Here is a 17,302-nt window from a genome sequence, read left to right on the forward strand (position 1 = left end):
GGACAATAGTGTTGCAGGTCTGTGAGCCGAACCACTGTTCCTTGCAAGCTGCTTTTTATAATGTGGTGACCTTCAAAAGCAGCCTGATTTGGTGTAGTGGATGGCCTGGAAAGTTTTTCTGTGTTGTTACTGTAGTCTGTAATGATATGATATGATCTAGGTAACACTTAAAAGTTTTCAGTGATGTTATTTTCTGTGTTTATTATTGAACATCTTCCTTTTTCAGGTTGCCAGTCTAGAAAGTGAGATACATTTGTTGCGACAATCAGAAGGTGCCAGTATAGCATTCAAAGCAGTGGCCCTTCCAGAAGGGATGGCTCCTACTAGTGTAAACATAATCAACTTGCAGAATGAGTATTTAATACATCTTCTACAGGTAAATAATTTAAAACCTGCTAAGAGATTTACTTTGCCCTCTGCTCTGCCCTCTTCAATCTGTTCCTACATAGAATGTGGTAACTTGGAAGCTTTGCAAAATCTCAACAATACGTATAACACTTAAATGAATGTTTTCTTATTCATGGCATATTTGATTTTAAATTGAAATTGTTGCAAACAACCAACATTTCAAGAATAGTTGCTCATAAGAAATGTAGAAAGAAATGACATTAAACAAAAATATTGTTAAGCTTCTACATTTAAGGTAAAAATTCATATTATACTGTAACTTCTTGATATATTTATATAATTGTTCCATGGAAGTGGGTATGGTATTTTTTAATTATGTGTTTGTGTGATCTAGTGTGGTGTAGTGGCTAAGAGTGCAGGACTGAGGAGACCTGGGTTCTAGTCCCTCCTCAGCCATGGAGCTAATTGGGTAACTTCAGGTCAATCACAGACTCTCAGCCCAATCTACCTGTAAGGATGAGACTGAGAATTATGTAAGCTGCCTCCAGTTCTTTGAAAAGAAAAAAAAGAGGGATATAAGTAACCTAAATACATAAATAATAAAATCCTTTTTTTCATAAAATCCTACTTCAGAAAGCTTATGCCTTTTCAAAGCTGCAACAATGACCTCTGATACTAGAGTTGAAATTGGGATTCTTTTAATAATAATTTAATGTTTATTATTAGGATCTGGAAAAGAAAGAGCAGCTGTCTAAGAAATTAGAAGAAGCAGTAGAAGAACATAAAAGAAAATTTGCAGTTATCCGCCACCAGCAAGGTTTACTGTATAAAGAATATCAAAGGTATAATTACTGCTTTTGATGATCTTTTGATTAACCAAAAGATGCATTAAATGGGATCCAAATTTATTTTTTTCTTCATTAGCTTTATATGTAGTTTTTGAAGCTATACAGAACATCCAGAAAACTACTGTCATTGTGCTGCATTTTGTCTATTTTTAGTGTTGCATGCATTTTTTCCTATTTAGGAAAATATTTTTATTTGCTTTGGAGCAAAGCAAAAATAATATAATCCTTCTGGTATCGCAGATCACTCAGCTTCTCTGGTTGTCTTATTTTTAACCATCCTCTGCCTTTACAAAGGTGCAAGTTCATCGATGCAAAATCCATTTTTTCATCAGTTACTTTGCTGACAAGTAACTTATGAAAGCTTTGACCTGAACTTTCAGTTTTAGAGAGCCACTTGCCTTAAATGACACTGCATTTATAATAATTTGAATTCAACTTGTCATAAATAAGGCTCTAAATATATGTGTGCGTGTGTGTAATCTTTTTTAAAATGCATTTTAGTGAAAGGGAACACTGGCAAACTGACGGTAAAAAAATTCAAGAAGAAAAGAAGAAGTTAGAATTTCAAAAGGAACAGGACGATATAAAAATAAAAGAATATTGTGTAAGTATTTTTGATGTTTTCATTTGGACGTAATGATTTTAACAGACATCAGCACAGAGTAAATATTACAACGGAGTGATTCGTAAATACAACTTATAACAATTACCTGTAAGGAACTCAGCACTGTGGATGATACCAAAAGTTTCTTTTGTTTTTAAAGAAACTATAATTTTCCAGGGAACTAAAGCCAACAGCTTCCCATGTTCTCAGATGATAACATGTTCTCATGTGCCTCACTTTTAGACATGGAGGGGGAAGCTTCTGTTTTAATACTTTCCTCTTGTCTGCAAAAGAGAAGGTAGGGGAAAAAGTGCATTAATCTAATACTTGTTCAGATTTGTTCTGAATCCATGGTTTCTGTTATGTCTAAACTTGACCACAATGGCACAGGATTCAGAAAGCAAACTGCAGCCAGCTCCCATTTTAATAGTGGGAAGCTGTGGGAAGGAAGGGATGGGAAGTCTGTTTCCATCAGCACAATTGATTAATTGTGCATTATTGAAAGGAGAATAAGATTTCTATAATTGTATAGTGGTATGAAAAAGCCTTCTGAAAGTACTTCCAGGATATTGAACTACATCTTAAGCTTATAGTAGCATCACAAGTTGAACTGTTCTCATCACTGAGACAATCATTTTGAACATGCTAGATTTTCTCTTAACTATATCTTGATAGAACTGTGACCTTTCCATGTGGAAAACCTGTGGACCATTAAGAAAAATCAGTTCATTGGAAGAAGAGAGACACATTTTGTTGTCAGACTTTCATGACAGGACATTCTGCAAATGGTCTGTGGACCTATCTTCAGAAGTGTTCTCAAGCAGTCCTAGAAAATTAAACTTGTGAAATTGACATACATTTCTGTTTCAGTGTATACTGTAAATGTCTAGCTGTATAAAGACTTTGGTATCAAGAAGTTTTTTTCAAACATCAAGGTTTCCCCATCCTTTCTATGCTGTGGTGCTTTCACGCTATAGAAAGCATATGACTGTTTGGGATTACTTTTAAATATGGCTTGGGATGTGGCAGTGTCTCTTGCTGTGGCAATGAGGAGCTAAACTGATAGAAAATGGATGGGTCCTGGATTTGCACTGTTTTTTCTTTTTCTTGTGTCACTTCTCTAAAGATAAAAGCCCCTCCCTCCCCACTGCGAAACCATTTTCCCATGTTTATCTCCCCAGGCCTTCCTGTTTCTATATATCTCATGCAGTTCTGGTGCCACCACCACCCAAACTCTTGGGAGCTGCTCTTCAGGGAACAGCTGGGTCTCTGGGGAAATGAAAGGCCCATAGTATGAACTGAACTCTGTGTTTAGCTGGATCTGAGACATTGTGAATGGATATGATGCATCTATCACAGTGACAGTAACATTTGAATAATCCCCACAGAATTTATTAGATGGTCTGCAAAAGGATGGTGATGATGCTAAACGGCTCTTGGCAGAGTATAGTAGAAAAATAACAGTCCTGCGAGTAAATGAAAGATCAATGACAAGGCAGTATACAACCTTGCTTGAGATGGAGAAGCATCTTCGAAAGGAGAAAGAGAAAATGAAGGATGAATTAATGGCTATGGAAGCTGCAGTTGGAGAAAAGATTGGAAGTTTGCGAAGATTCAAGGTACATTTTGTATGCTATATGAACTCTACTTATGAATGAGTATAATGTTGGGCTCTGCATGTTGAAGCAAAAGCATAGCCCCACTGATGCCTCTAACAACAGGATAGATAGAGTAGGCTATTTTAGGCCATACCACTATCACATATGTAGTATCAGCTTGTTTCAGGTGTAGACTAAATAAAAACCTTGACCGTCTCTATTGTAGCACAGTGGTGCCAAGTGTATTGGGGTTTATTTCTGATAAGTATTTTTCCCTTTTTTATGTAGGAAATGGCAACCTTCAAGATAGCAGCACTGCAAAAAGTGTTGGATGACAGTGTACCACTAAATGATCTAGAAATGGCTAATAAACAATATAATGAACTAACTGCTAAATACAGGGATATGTTACAAAAAGATAACTTGCTTGTTCAAAGAACAACTAACCTGGAGCACTTGGAGGTACCATCACTTATACTTTGTGATAACTATTTGTAGCAATTTTATGTTAATTCCTTGCATTTCTCCATTTAATTTCAGAACTGGCAGTGCAGATCTATTGTTATATGCAAACAGAGCCTAAATAGTTGCTGTGTAAGGCTTTATTTCCCTCAAGATTATATTCAAATTGATATTTTAATTATCATCTTGCTGTGTAGCTTGAGAATGCATCCCTGAAAGAACAGATCAAGTCCTTAATCAAGGAATTGGAAATTACAAAGGAGAAACTTCATACAGTGGAGCAAGCTTGGGAACAAACAGCAAAACTAGGTAAGCACAGAGCATGGTATAATTATTTTATGATAATAGGATGATGTACCTTGTCTTTTTCTGTAAACTTGCTATCTTAAAATCTGGAATTGATGATCTGTTTAAATACAAGAAGTTGTGTGCATGCTTTTTTTCCTTCCCAAGTTAACAAAACTGTTCAATTTCACATTCATTCAAAACTTGGTAAAAGTTTAGTGGTGTCCTTATACTGGCTTAGACTAAAATAAAATAGTATGTTGGAATGCATACATCTCAAAAGATGTCTGATTGCCCTATTATTTAATGCAATAGTGCAGAAACATTTCTGGGCTAAGAGCCAACATTCATTTTGCCAAAACTCTTCAGTGTGACTAGCATTCTGGGGAGAGGTAAGCCAAAAGGCAAAACCATGTGGGGCTGAAAAAATCAGTCCTTGGAATGTGGCTACCTCTGTTCCATTGTCACTATGAGCAGCATGTCTGAAAATCCCTTCCAAATAGCATCCTAAATATCAAGCCTATGGCCTGCTTTGTATGACATGACAGCCCACTGTGGCATAGTTTACCTGTGGGGGCTGTTATGTCATGCTGGGGTCCATTTTGCCATTGTGTCCATGGGGCTGATATTCCTCAAAGAACCCATAGGTTGTTTTAGGGTTATTTAAGCATTGTCTATGCCTGGATTTGTGCTACACAGCAAAAATGACACCCATGTGCATCTAGCATAATGCAGGGACTTTAGTGGATAAATTTTTCCATAGTGGGCTGATGTTGTGCTGGTAGTCAGATTGCGTGTCTACTTTGAAGTAAGCATGGCCCTATTGGGCCAATAGGGTGGAGCTTGCTTAGCCTTACTTTAACATGTCTTATCTGCAAAGAGGACCTGTTTGATGTCTTATCATGGCGAGCTTAGTGAGATGATATGTCCTGTTTCATGACAGTCTGGGACAAATAAACTATCAAAAGCGGTGATAATAAATGAATCTGAATCTCGAAGCTGTTACACTAACAGTCCATTAGCAGATTTTTGGTTGGATTCACAGATTCACAGTTAGTTTTAGTTAAAAAATAAATTCTTGCTTTTTACCATGTTTTAATATTTTGGAAAGATGAGTATTTTTTGCCTCTTTGATCCTTAATGCAGATTTTATATTCCTCCACAAAAGACGTAAGTGTGTGTTTGCTTAAGCCTATATATTTGCATTGTACTGTTGTTGAATTGTAGGTGATAATGCTTCAGACAAGACCACAAAAGCCATAACCAACAGCGAGATTGTTTCTATTTCTAAGAAAATTACTATGCTGGAAATGAAAGAACTAAATGAAAGACAGAGGGCAGAGCACGCTCAGAGAATGTATGAACACTTAGGAAATACCTTAAAACAAGTGGAAGAACGCAATTTTGAACTGGAAGCAAAGTTTGCTGAGGTTGGCTACTGTGCTTTGATAATATGATCAGAACTGTGAAAAATGCAATGGCACATGGTGTTCTATTTGATCACTCTGTTTACTGATCTTTAACTCAGGGACGAGTGACTTGTATGGTCCTCCAGGTAGTTTCCATCAGTTCTTGCCAGTATAGCCCATAGTAAGAGATCATGGGAATTATAGGGCAATGGAGGGCCACAGGTTGCTACCCTGCCTTATTTAAGGTGCTGTGAGTCAAAAGAGATACTGTAAAAGGAATTGAAGTAGCATTAGCATCCAGTCTTTTTGGTAAATGCCTTGCAAGTTGAGTTCAAATTATGTGATGGGATGTATTTCAGTGTATATTTAGGGCTCCTCTGTTTTGGAGTGGGCTTACCTTGAGTCTTAGGAGTCAGAAAACAGGCAGAAATGCAGAATAGGAAAATCAGGTGAGTTTGCCTGTGCCATAACCATTCCTGTTCCTGTCCAAGATTGTAACAAACATGATGATGTGGGTTAGCCACCCTCATGCTAAAAAATTGTTTGGACTTGGGTGAACAACACTTTGTTGAAATTTCAATTTTATTTCCCAACTCTTAGCTTACTAAGATCAACCTTGAAGCACAGAAAGTGGAACAGTCCTTGCGAGATGAACTATCAAGCAGCGTGAGTAAAGCAGTCAGTGAAGCAGACAGGCGTCGAATTATGGAACTGGAGAAAAGTGAAATGGAACTTAAGGTTGAGGTATCCAAGTAAGTTCTAAAGTGTTTGTGACACTTTTGCTGCAGCCCTGGGTGAAACATGCTGCTGACTTCTCAGAGGTTATCGCTTGGTCAGAAGCTAGTGTCTTCCTGTAATCACAGACATGTGAATGTCCAAAAAATTCCCTCTGAGAAATTTAGGATGGGCAGCATTTGAAAAGTAAGCACTGCTCCATCTCCAGCTGTTTTATGTACTAGGGTGCAGGACTGTGCAGTGTAGCTGGAGTTCTTTGGGGGTAACTCCTACTACAGAAGCATTGTATTGTGTGCATACCCTTCTCTTTGAAAGGGATTTGTTTCTTTTAAGCATTGCTATGCCACCCTTTAGTAAAGATAAAACAATTGTGTCAGATTTAAGTGTAGCTTTCCATCTGCATGCAGTCTTCAAAAGTGCTTTTTCAGCTGTTAGTCATAGGGAAAAACCTTATCTGTGTTAAAAAGTAGCTGAAATTAGATTTGCATAAATCTGAGTTATTGTGCTTAATGAAATGTAGCAAACTGCTTTCTTGGTATATCTTTATGCATTCTCTTTGTCTTTTTTTCTCCTAATTTACAATACTGTATTTGAATGAAGTTATTTGTAAAAGACTGTGCTCCATAATCTTGTGTCTTAAAGATACTGCTACCCTTGCATTTCAGCTAATGAACAACTTTCCCTCATAACTGTAAATATTCTTTACTGATAGGTTAAAAGAGCTTTCTGATATTGGCAAGATGCAAGTTGCTGCTTTGGAGAATCGGCAGCAATCCAGAGAAAAAGAAGTGGAATCACTGAGAATGCAAATTTTGGACTACCAGGTATAGGCTTTACTGCTAAGACCCATAAATATTGACTTCAGTGACAAAGATAGCAGGGCCAATTCCTTTGCAAGTGCATTTAGCTTTATGCCATTTTATTTTCTCTTGTTTAACATTTAGGCACAGTCAGATGAAAAAACACTTATTGCAAAATTACATCAGCATATTGTGGCCCTTCAGATTAGTGAGGCTACTGCTGTGGCCAAGTTAGAGGCAACTACATCCAAACTTCAGAAAATGGAGATCACTAATATGCGTCTGGAGCAGAAATTGGATGACAAGGAACAAGCATTATATTATGCAAGGCTTGAGGGAAGAAACAGAGCCAAACATCTACGCCAGACTGTTCAGTCACTGCGGAGGCAATTCAGTGGTGCTTTGCCCCTGGCTCAACAGGAGAAGTTCTCCAAGACTATGATTCAACTTCAGAATGACAAACTTAAAACTATGGATGCAGTCCAGCATGCTGAGGAAGAGCACCGGAATGCAGAGAACAGAGCACTGGAGTTGGAGCTGAAATTAAAAGGGTTGGAAGAGTTAATATCCACATTAAAAGATACAAGAGGAGCACAAAAGGTTTGAAAAATAGCTCATTAATTTAAAATACAGCTCTGAGTGTTGGTTTTATACATGGGTTATACTAAGGCCCGCGGGCCGGATCCAGCCTGCCATGCACTTTTAACCGGCCCGCCCCACAGGTTTTGCACTCGCTGTGCATGCGTGTGGCTTGCTCACGAGGAGGTCGTTTTGGAAACACTTGGAGAAAGCAATCTTGTGAGCAAGCTGGCGCCTCACCCCACATGCCCCCCCCGTCTACGCCTTACCTCACGTGCGCATGTGCCCCGCCCCCACACCGGGCCTCCACACCGGCACCGCCTTGGCGGCCCGTGGCTACCGCTGGCACCTGTCAACTGGCCCCCTGTTCAAAAAGTTTGAGGACCCCTGGTTTTATATGTAGTCTGACATGAGCCCTGCCTCAGAACAAGTTTTGGACATTTCTCCCCTTCAGTTCAGCAGAGACAACCCTCTATTTGTTCTTTTTGTCACTTGGTTAGTATGTGAGACATTGCAGTTGGAATCATAGAATAGTAGAGTTGGAAGGGGTCATCAAGTCCAACTCCTTGCTCAGTGCAGGACTCCAATTAAAGCATCCCTGACAGATGGCTGTCCAGCTACATCTTGAATGTCTCCAGTGTGACGGACCTGCCTGGGTCATTGATTCTATTGTTCTACTGATCAGAAAATTTTCCTGGTAACTAGCTGAAATCTGGTTTCCTGTAACTTGAGTCTTTTATTTCCTGTACTTCAGTCTGGGATGATTGAGAAGAGATCCTGGCCTTCCTCTTTGTGACAACCTTTCAAGTAGAGTAGATTGCTGTGGTATCTTCCCTCAGCCTTTTTTTCTCAAGGTTAAACATGCTCAATTCTTTCAGTCTCTCATCACAGAGCTTTGTTCCCTGTCCCTGGACCATCCTAGTTGCCTTCCTCTGAACCCTTTCCAACTTGTTTGCATCTTTCTTAAAATGTGGTGTCAAGAACTGGACACAGTATTACAGATGAGGCCTAACCAGTGCTGAGTAAAGGGGAACTAGCTTCCCTGGTTTTTACTTTCATGTCTCACAAAGCCTGCTATGAGCATTTTATATCCTACTCCCCTTTTACTTTATAAGCTGGGAAGAAGAGCCATGTCAGATCAGACCAATGATCTCCCTGGTCCAACATTTTGTTTTATGCATTGACCAACCAGCTGCCTCTGGGAAGCCCACACAAAGGGCATGAGTGCCGTTGCATCAACCTGTCTCTGTTCCAAAGCAACTAGGGTACATAGGTATACTGTCAGTGATACTTTAGTCTGAATATTTTCAAACCTGGAATTAATGCTTAATCTTTGTTATCATTTGATAAAACTAAATAGCATATCAGGACTGATTTTAGCAGATGCATTCAGAATTTAGTAACAGACAAGTACAACAAACTTAGCAGTGTATTTCTGTTACATGTCTGTTACTTCAGTCTATTGTTGAGAGGTTTCAGACAAAAAGGTTAGCTTCAAGGACAACATTCCTGCTGTAACTTCATATACAATGTTTTTTCTCTTTTAAAATTTAATATGTGGCCAGATGTTTGGATCATTTGTTTGGGAGCCCAAACCCAGCCCCTGGCCTATAATGTATTGTATTACAGGGCTGTTGTAAATTTCACTATCTCTGTCTCTCAGCATATTTCTCTGATTTGCATTAGGGTGTGATGATGAACTGTACTTCAGGGTTATTAGGTCTGTTGCATTCTCTCTTCTCTAGCCCAGGCCTCAAACTGCAGCAGAGTCTGATAGTGTTGAACAATGCTACAGGGTTCTGGTAAACCACTTCAAGCCTGAACTGCAGTGATCAATGTGAACTACACCTACGGGTTGATTCTGAGTCACAGGCCCTTCCAAATCAACATGGTTAATGAACAGTATTTGCTTTCGAATATGCCTTAACAGGTTTTTGAAAATGGTTTTTTTTCCACTAATTAAGAATTGAATTGGGAAGAACTGTTTCACTTTGCTGCTACCATTTCAGTGTTACTGAGCTGGTGGAATAGTGTCTAACTCTACTTACACAGAAATTTCCCTAGACAGCTCTCACTTCTAACCCTGGAGAGTTTTAAAAATATTTTGTCTTTTTGAAACAGGAGATGCCTTTTATCCAGACATTGAAATGGCTCCCTTTATACCATTTGTCTTTGTGTTTTTTTTCCTCCATTTTTAGCAACTCTATTTCATTTTTCTTTTCACTTTGTTAAATTTTCTGTATGTGTTTAGGTTTTTACAAAGCTGCAAGGTTTCAAAACTTGGAGAGTGCAGATACCTTCTGCTCATGCATCATTGCTGTGGTTTTGGCTGTATAATTTCAGGAATCCTCCCCTGAAGTTCAGAAATAGAATAGCCCTTGCCTACCAAACTTTCATTTACACTGAGCTAGGTGATCTCAGCTTAGTGCCAAAGTACTCTACTGGTATCAATTTAGTTTGGTCTCTAAATTTTTGAGATTTGATCAGTTGTTCTTATATACTGTCATTTCTTCTCTAATTCATGGCAGCCATATGAATGAAAGCCTTCCAAATTGTCCTGTTCTTGACAGACCTTCTGAGCTCTTGTCAAGGCTGTGTCTTCCTCTGGCTTCCTGTAGAATCAGTCCATCTCATCTTTGTATATCATCAGGTAACTGAATGGCATATGAAAATTGAAGAGCTTCGTCTTCAGGAGCTCAGACTGAACCGTGAATTAGCCAAGAAAGAGGAAAAGATTAAATATTTGAACAATATTCTTTCTGAATATGAGCAAACAATCAATAACCTGGAAGAAGAAATTGTGCAGCAGAATAAGGTATTGAAAAACATATGCCATGATTGTAGTTATTGTTATTGTTGTTATTGCTATTAAATATACTTTTAGCAATATAGTAGGACAGAACAGTCCAGTGGAAAATGCATTAGTGCTAGTGAATTGCCTTACTCACAACCCTATGGGGCTTATGCTGGCACAGCAAAAGCAAGGAAGGAGTGGGATATGTTTATTCACATTTCCTGTCATTTGTTGCTTTCTTTTTTGAGCTTTTTTTCCCTCCTGCTGGAATCTATAAAAGGATATTTATTTGACATAGGATCCAGGGATGGTGTGATTTCCCTGCCCCCCCCCCCCTTTTTAAAGGGAAAATTTTTGGTTTAAAAGGGGTTTTTGTCCTGAAATCCCAAACTCGACCCTTTTTGTTTCCCCCCCCCCCCCGCCGCCATCTTTCTAGTAACTCTTGGACATGGAGATTGGAACAATTCTGTGATTCTTGGAATACCCTTCCAGCAAGTCTGAGATTTTAGCCATAGAATCTTACATATTATTTGCATGCAAAATTAAAATATATAATTGTCTGTTTTATTGTTGTGTTGATCTCTGATGCTGTGAAGTAAAATTGTTATTAAATATGTTAATCTTATAGTTCCATGAGGAGCAGCAGATAGCTTGGGACCAAAGAGAAGTAGAATTAGAACGTCAACTCGACATATATGACCGTCAGCAAAAGGACATATTAAGCACAGCTCTAAAGGTAGTTAGGCTGATTTTACATCACTAGTATAAGTGTTTATAACTATTTCAGTAATTGGAAAGAGAGTCAACCTTATTTGCTTTCTTCTATCCTCTGCAGTTTGATGAAGCTACAGGTTCAGTTCCAGATCCTGATTTGCCCATTCCACATCAACTTGAGCAAGCTCTAAGGAAAATTAGAGAACATATTCGAACAATCCTGGAAATGCAGGCCACCTGCAAAACCTTAGAAGAGGTAATTGGACTGGTCTGCTAATGAATCATATAGTTTTAATAATTTTAGGAGAATATTTCAGAGAGAGACAGTTACAGTGTTTGGGCCAGCCTTTGAGTATACATTAAACCTCTTTTCTTCTCCAATTCTTTAGAAACATTAATACTTAAAAGATATTTTTGCTGCTTTAAAATATGCATAATCATACAGATCTGGGAGAGCTTGAATTGCCACCTTATTTTTTAAGATTTTCATAGATGGAATAGTTTGAAGAAGGAAAAAGAAAATGCTGCTTCTGTAGATGTAAAGACCTACACAATGGCATTTCTTAGTGCAAGCAGTAATATTAGCATTACGGTTAATACTAACCAGTAAAATTCTTAGCTAAAATTAACCATCCAGATGAAGTCAAATTTAAGATGATTTAGGCTCATCTGTGTAAATTCGGTATCAGTTTATCAGTTTTGTTGATCAGTCAGTGTAGCTAATTCCTTGTGAGCTATGATTGTTGTTGTTAGGTGTCATCAATTCATCTTTGACATATGGCAACCCTATGAATGAAGCCCTCCAAACTGTCCTGTACATGACAGCTCCATTCTGCTCTTTCATGTTCTAGGCTGTGGCTTCCTTTATGGATTCAATCCATCTCTATTTGGTCTCCCCTGTTGTCTTCTGCCTTTGACTTTCCCTAACATAATTGTCTTCTCCTTTGAGTTTTGCCTTCTCATGATGTGTCTGAAGTATAACAGCCTCAGTTTTGCCATTTTGCCAGCCTAATCCTAACCCTAACCCTAACCCTTAACATTTTCCCAAAGTGTTCCTTCTTCCCATTTCCAATTCTATTTGTTCTCCTGTCGTTTGATACTGCCCTCAGAGGTTGTAGCATTCATCTTAAGTCCAGGTTCTCACATCACTCATACATAGAGTGACATACATCAAACTCTTTCGTCTGCTACCATCTACCTGTTCCCTTTACTCTTCCAACACAGTAAATCTACCTGAGTTGTATCTCCCACAATCACCAGGAGCCAAAGGAAGATAACTTGGCTTTCTGAAAAAGAAGCCAACTTTCCTTGGTTGCTTTTTCAGAAACCTCCATGTGCCCAAATTGAAACCACAATTATTCCTATTACTGTAGGAATAATAACAAATATGCGATCTCAATCACATGTGAACAACCTCCAAATTAGTTGGTATCCTTACATTTTAAAAAATTGCACATTGTTACATTTCTAAATATTTGAACACATGATTCAAACTTTTAGGAATAAATATTGTACAAGCTCTTTAAAAATTTCTCCACATATTTAACTAAATAGCAGCTTCAAACATAATACATCTAAGGCATGATTGATGCAATGATGAGAATTTCTGTATAAATATGTATTTTACCAAAATGTATATTATGAATAATTTGGGGTATGATGGATTGTTTTTATTACAGAAACTGAAAGAAAAAGAAACTGCTTTGTGGAAAGCAGAGCAAAATATCTTATCAAGAGACAAGGTCATAAATGAACTAAGACTTAGATTGCCAGCATCATTTGAGAGAGAAAAGATTACAGCAGAACTTGAACAAAAAGAAGAGGATACTGCTACTGCTTATCCTCATGCCCTGAAAATTGCACATCAAACTATTGCAAATATGCAAGCAAGATTAAACCAAAAAGAGGAAGTGTTGAAAAAGTACCAGCACCTTTTGGCCAAAGCAAGAGAGGTATTTACCCCTAACTGTGGCAAAATGAAACACTGTTGAAACATTTGTTGAATTGATGGCATTATAAAAATGGTTACATACAGGGATGGAAGATCTGGGGCATAGCTTGGAATGATGGCTAACAGGGTCCCTGTATGTGAACTGTTGCTTCCTGATGATAGCTTGCAGTTGTTTCTATGACTGCATTGCCACTCTTTTGAGGAGATGGGTGAATCCCATGTAGGCAGCATAAGGAGGAAAGGTCGGTGAGTGGAAAGGAGAGAAGAACCCTTATGTTGCTATTTGAAATTAAAAATGGTTCCTAGGAAAATGTGAAAAGGTAATGCCATAGGAGCATAGTTTTCTGCATTTAGTACAATAATACCACATCTTATGCATGACTATTGGTTAAATTTAGTCCCATGTAAATTGCATATAAGACTGCAGCCTAATTCTTCTGATTTGTGACTTGAAATAAATAGGTGAGTGTAGATTTAGGTAGAATGAAGTGGTATACAGATGCAGTCACAACGCCATAAAAGCAGTATGATTCCATAAGTCTTTGTGCATTAGTCAACATGTTTTTTCATTTATGATTCTTGTAGTAAGCCTTTGCTAAGTAGAACCTTACACATAGGTTTACAAACCAGATTTTCTTTCTGTACTTTGCTGGATTGAGTTATGTGTTATAGCAATAAGAAACATGCATTTTTTACTATTTAGGAACAAGAGGAAATTGCAAAGAAACATGATGAAGACCTCAGAGTATTACATCAAAAGTTAGATTTACATGCTGACCATTCATTTAATAAGTTCAAGCAAACTGCATTAGTAAGTATATACTTTTCAAAATTTAGAATTTGGGGCATAAAGATAAGAGCTGTAGTGGTAAGAGATCTGGGCTTTAGTGCCCACTTAGCCATGAAACTCACTGAGTGACTTATAGTAGTGAGGATAATCTGGAGAGGAAATGGGACCATGCGAGGTGCTTCAGGTTCCTGGCAGGGGAGAAAAAAGGCTATATATAAAGAAATAACACAATTAATAAAAATGGGAACAGAGAACTGAGTTTTTGATCATTATAGGTGTATTGGTGTCAATACTGAAAACTGCAAATGTTGGCAGAACTGTGCTTTACAGCTCCCTTTATCTGCCAAAAGGAGATGCTGAGGGTTCAGGTGGTCGGTGTGTGTGTAATAAAAAGACTTTTGGAAAATACCCATCTTGTACGGAGTGTTTAGGATTATTGTTTATAGTGTTCTTTATAGTGTTCTTTGCAACACATGAATTAAAACATTGTTAACTTTGCTGAATTGTAGTTTAAATGAGAAAATAAAAGTGGGTAATCTATGCCTAGTTCTTTACCATGCACCATACAAAATGCAATCTGTCTTTGGTTAATGCTGTTTACTCAACTAAAATGTTCTAGAATAGTACATATAAAATAATACTTATGGTGTATTTCATTTCCTTAGTAAATGAGGGGCTTTTTTGTGACACTCAGACAGTTTTGCTATAGACTTTCATTAGGTAATAGGGTTCTTAGGTCACACATTTTTGTTGAGAGAATGTTAAGCATATTGCTTAAATGTAATATTCAGATCAGTAGAACTTTAAAAAATATCTGATTGTGGCTGAAGTAAATGTTCTAAATGTGGGGTATGAGAAATTAAATTAATACCTTCCCAGATGAGCATTGGGAAGGAATTTGATCTAAGTAATTTGAGATATATGTTGAATGAAAATCCCCAATACAATAAATAGTGAGCAATTTATTGACTAGAAAATAATGTTTTGTTCTGCAGGAGTTGATGAAAAAGCCTTCATTAGTTGTCCCAGCAAATAAACATTTAATTCGCCTGGCAGAGATGGAACAAACCGTAGCAGAGCAAGACAGCTCCCTTGCCTCCCTTCTGAGCAAATTAAAGAAAACGTCCTCTGACTTGCAGAAGCAAAAGCAAATTACTTTGGTAAAAATCAAGGAGTTTGATAACATCAAGGCCCAGTAAGTCTAGACCAGAGTTACACTTCACAGTATAAGTAATCTGCCGGCAGTTTGAGATATATCTGTGTGTTTAATCTTTGGAAAATCTTGACTGAAGTATGTAATTAACTTTATTTTGCAAGAAATAATTCATCATAAACTTTGATCTCAATATTTTAAGATAAAAATAGTGCTATTTTTAGGATAATTTTTCATAAATATTTTGCAAATGAAGGCATTGTTTCTATAGGATTTATTTTTCTTTAACTAGATATCTTGGTTGCAATCCATAGTCAGTTCACACTGTGAAGTAATTTTGTTAACTTCAACTTTATTGTTCTGAAATAAGTGTGCCGTTGGATGCATTATTTCACTGTAATTGGCTGGTCAATGACCGAATAAAGAATTGATTGATTGATTCTTCCACTGTAAGGTTTGATTAGCATTTCTTCCAAATTAGTTTAGGTATGTGAAACTCTAAGTTAAGAATATGATAGACCCAGTGATGATATAAAACATTTCTCTCTTGCCTTTGAATGGCTTGCTTCCTTAGAGTGAAGAGACCACCAAATATGAAATGTAAAGTGTGTCAAACTGTGTCTCTTTGTAGGCCATTGTTCACTGTTAAGTCAACCAAATAAACAAATAACAAAAAAAATCTGAAATTTAGTTTTCTAAACATTTGTACTTTTGCTGTTACCTTAACACCAGAAAAAGATTAAATATTAAGTCCCCTAGACAATAATAATTAGGTGGATTTGGCCCACATTTTGAAATATATTGGTAGACCTGGCCTGCTGTGAATTTCACTACTTGATATACAGAATCAAAATTGCTTTGAACCTACTTGGCAGAATTACTGGAAACTTTCAAATGATATAATTTAAAGAAAAATAAGAAAGATTGTTATTGCCATATTGTGATTGGTAAAGAAAATGCAGCTATTTGCTGATGCTGTAATATGTATTTATTAATTTATTAAATTTGTTTAAAGCCACCTTTTAGCAACATGGAGAATGACTGCTCTCTCCAGGATCAGAATTATCCAGCCCTGTTCTCACCCCGCATATCATTGACGTGTTTTGGATTTTATGTTTGTGTAGGAACCTACAACTGTAGAGCCCACTGATATTTGAGAAACATGATCTGGATGCCAATAAATCAATGTTTGCACTGTGGGCTTGGTGTGCATTGGAATCTACTTTTGTAGGTCTCTGCGCAAACACAAATTATAGTATGCAGACAGCGGACGGAGCCAAAGGTAGCAGTGGGGTGTTGGTAGGTTGGTGGGCAGGAGCCAGGCTGATATCCTCCTCCAAATATATGCTAAGAACATTAGATTTTTTGAAGCCAAACTTAAAATAAATGGATGAAATTCATTTGTTAATTCAAATGTTCTCATAGTTCATCATTTAATACAGCTGACTTAAATTATCACAGAAACAATTTTGACAGTGTTTCACTCCTTTTATGTCACCATTGGGGATATTTATAATTCTAATCAAAACAAAGCAATATTTCAGCCCTCTTAGTCCATCTGGAACTTGCTCTGTGTAACAGTGGATGTCATTATTATTTATTATGTTGCTGTGCTAGACTTGAGGAGAAGCATGCAGCTGAAGTGAAAAAATTGAAAGGTGAAGTGGATGAGTTAAGGAGTTTGTTGTCACAGATGGAGAAGGAATTACTACATGTGAAAATGGAGCTGGAAGCCCAAAGAGAAGCAAATACTAGAGCTCCAACAACTACAATGAAAAATCTAGTGGAACGGCTGAAGAATCAGCTAGCCTTAAAAGAGAAACAGCAGAAAGTAAGTATAGAAAAAATTAGTTGGGGTATAAACTGACTCTTTTTATCTAGTAAACCAACATCATTTCACTTTTCTTTTTGATTGTGAATCTGCTGGCAGGGATCTGTTCACTTTATTTTTAATAATCATACATGTTTTCAGGCTTTGAGCAAAGCACTCTTGGAGCTCCGAGCAGAAATGACAGCTGCTGCAGAGCAACAGATTATTTCGATTGCATCGCAAAAGGAGGCACACATGAATGTTCAGCAGATTGTTGACAAGCACACAAAGGAACTGAAGGTGAGCAGCAAGTAGCAAGCTCAGGTGCTGCTGCCTACTTTGGTTTGATAGGAAAATGGAATATGATAGGGCATCAATGCTGTTCTGAAAGTGGTGGCTTCTTGTCTATTCCTGGTGCTTTC

At 37.5% G+C, this 17,302-nt stretch overlaps 1 protein-coding gene across 4 annotated transcripts in view; it reads left to right on the plus strand.

Annotated features, from left to right (window-relative positions):
* The window catches only part of CEP290 (centrosomal protein 290), a 61,571-nt gene that overhangs the window by 23,360 nt on the left and 20,909 nt on the right, over positions 1–17,302 (plus strand). For all 4 annotated transcript variants that reach the window (XM_044455186.1, XM_044455189.1, XM_044455187.1 and 1 more), the window contains 18 exons: positions 227–376; positions 1,075–1,190; positions 1,698–1,800; positions 3,189–3,419; positions 3,687–3,860; positions 4,058–4,169; positions 5,373–5,575; positions 6,155–6,306; positions 7,002–7,113; positions 7,234–7,689; positions 10,319–10,483; positions 11,091–11,198; positions 11,298–11,432; positions 12,856–13,128; positions 13,831–13,938; positions 14,913–15,112; positions 16,688–16,901; positions 17,043–17,180. In XM_044455186.1, the coding sequence (XP_044311121.1) occupies positions 227–376; positions 1,075–1,190; positions 1,698–1,800; positions 3,189–3,419; positions 3,687–3,860; positions 4,058–4,169; positions 5,373–5,575; positions 6,155–6,306; positions 7,002–7,113; positions 7,234–7,689; positions 10,319–10,483; positions 11,091–11,198; positions 11,298–11,432; positions 12,856–13,128; positions 13,831–13,938; positions 14,913–15,112; positions 16,688–16,901; positions 17,043–17,180 (3,150 nt within the window). The remainder of the gene's footprint in view (positions 1–226; positions 377–1,074; positions 1,191–1,697; positions 1,801–3,188; positions 3,420–3,686; positions 3,861–4,057; positions 4,170–5,372; positions 5,576–6,154; positions 6,307–7,001; positions 7,114–7,233; positions 7,690–10,318; positions 10,484–11,090; positions 11,199–11,297; positions 11,433–12,855; positions 13,129–13,830; positions 13,939–14,912; positions 15,113–16,687; positions 16,902–17,042; positions 17,181–17,302) is intronic.

Source organism: Varanus komodoensis, unplaced genomic scaffold (assembly GCF_004798865.1).
Source record: "Varanus komodoensis strain SLA01 unplaced genomic scaffold, ASM479886v1 scaffold8, whole genome shotgun sequence".
NCBI classification, from domain to species: Eukaryota; Metazoa; Chordata; class Lepidosauria; order Squamata; family Varanidae; genus Varanus; species Varanus komodoensis.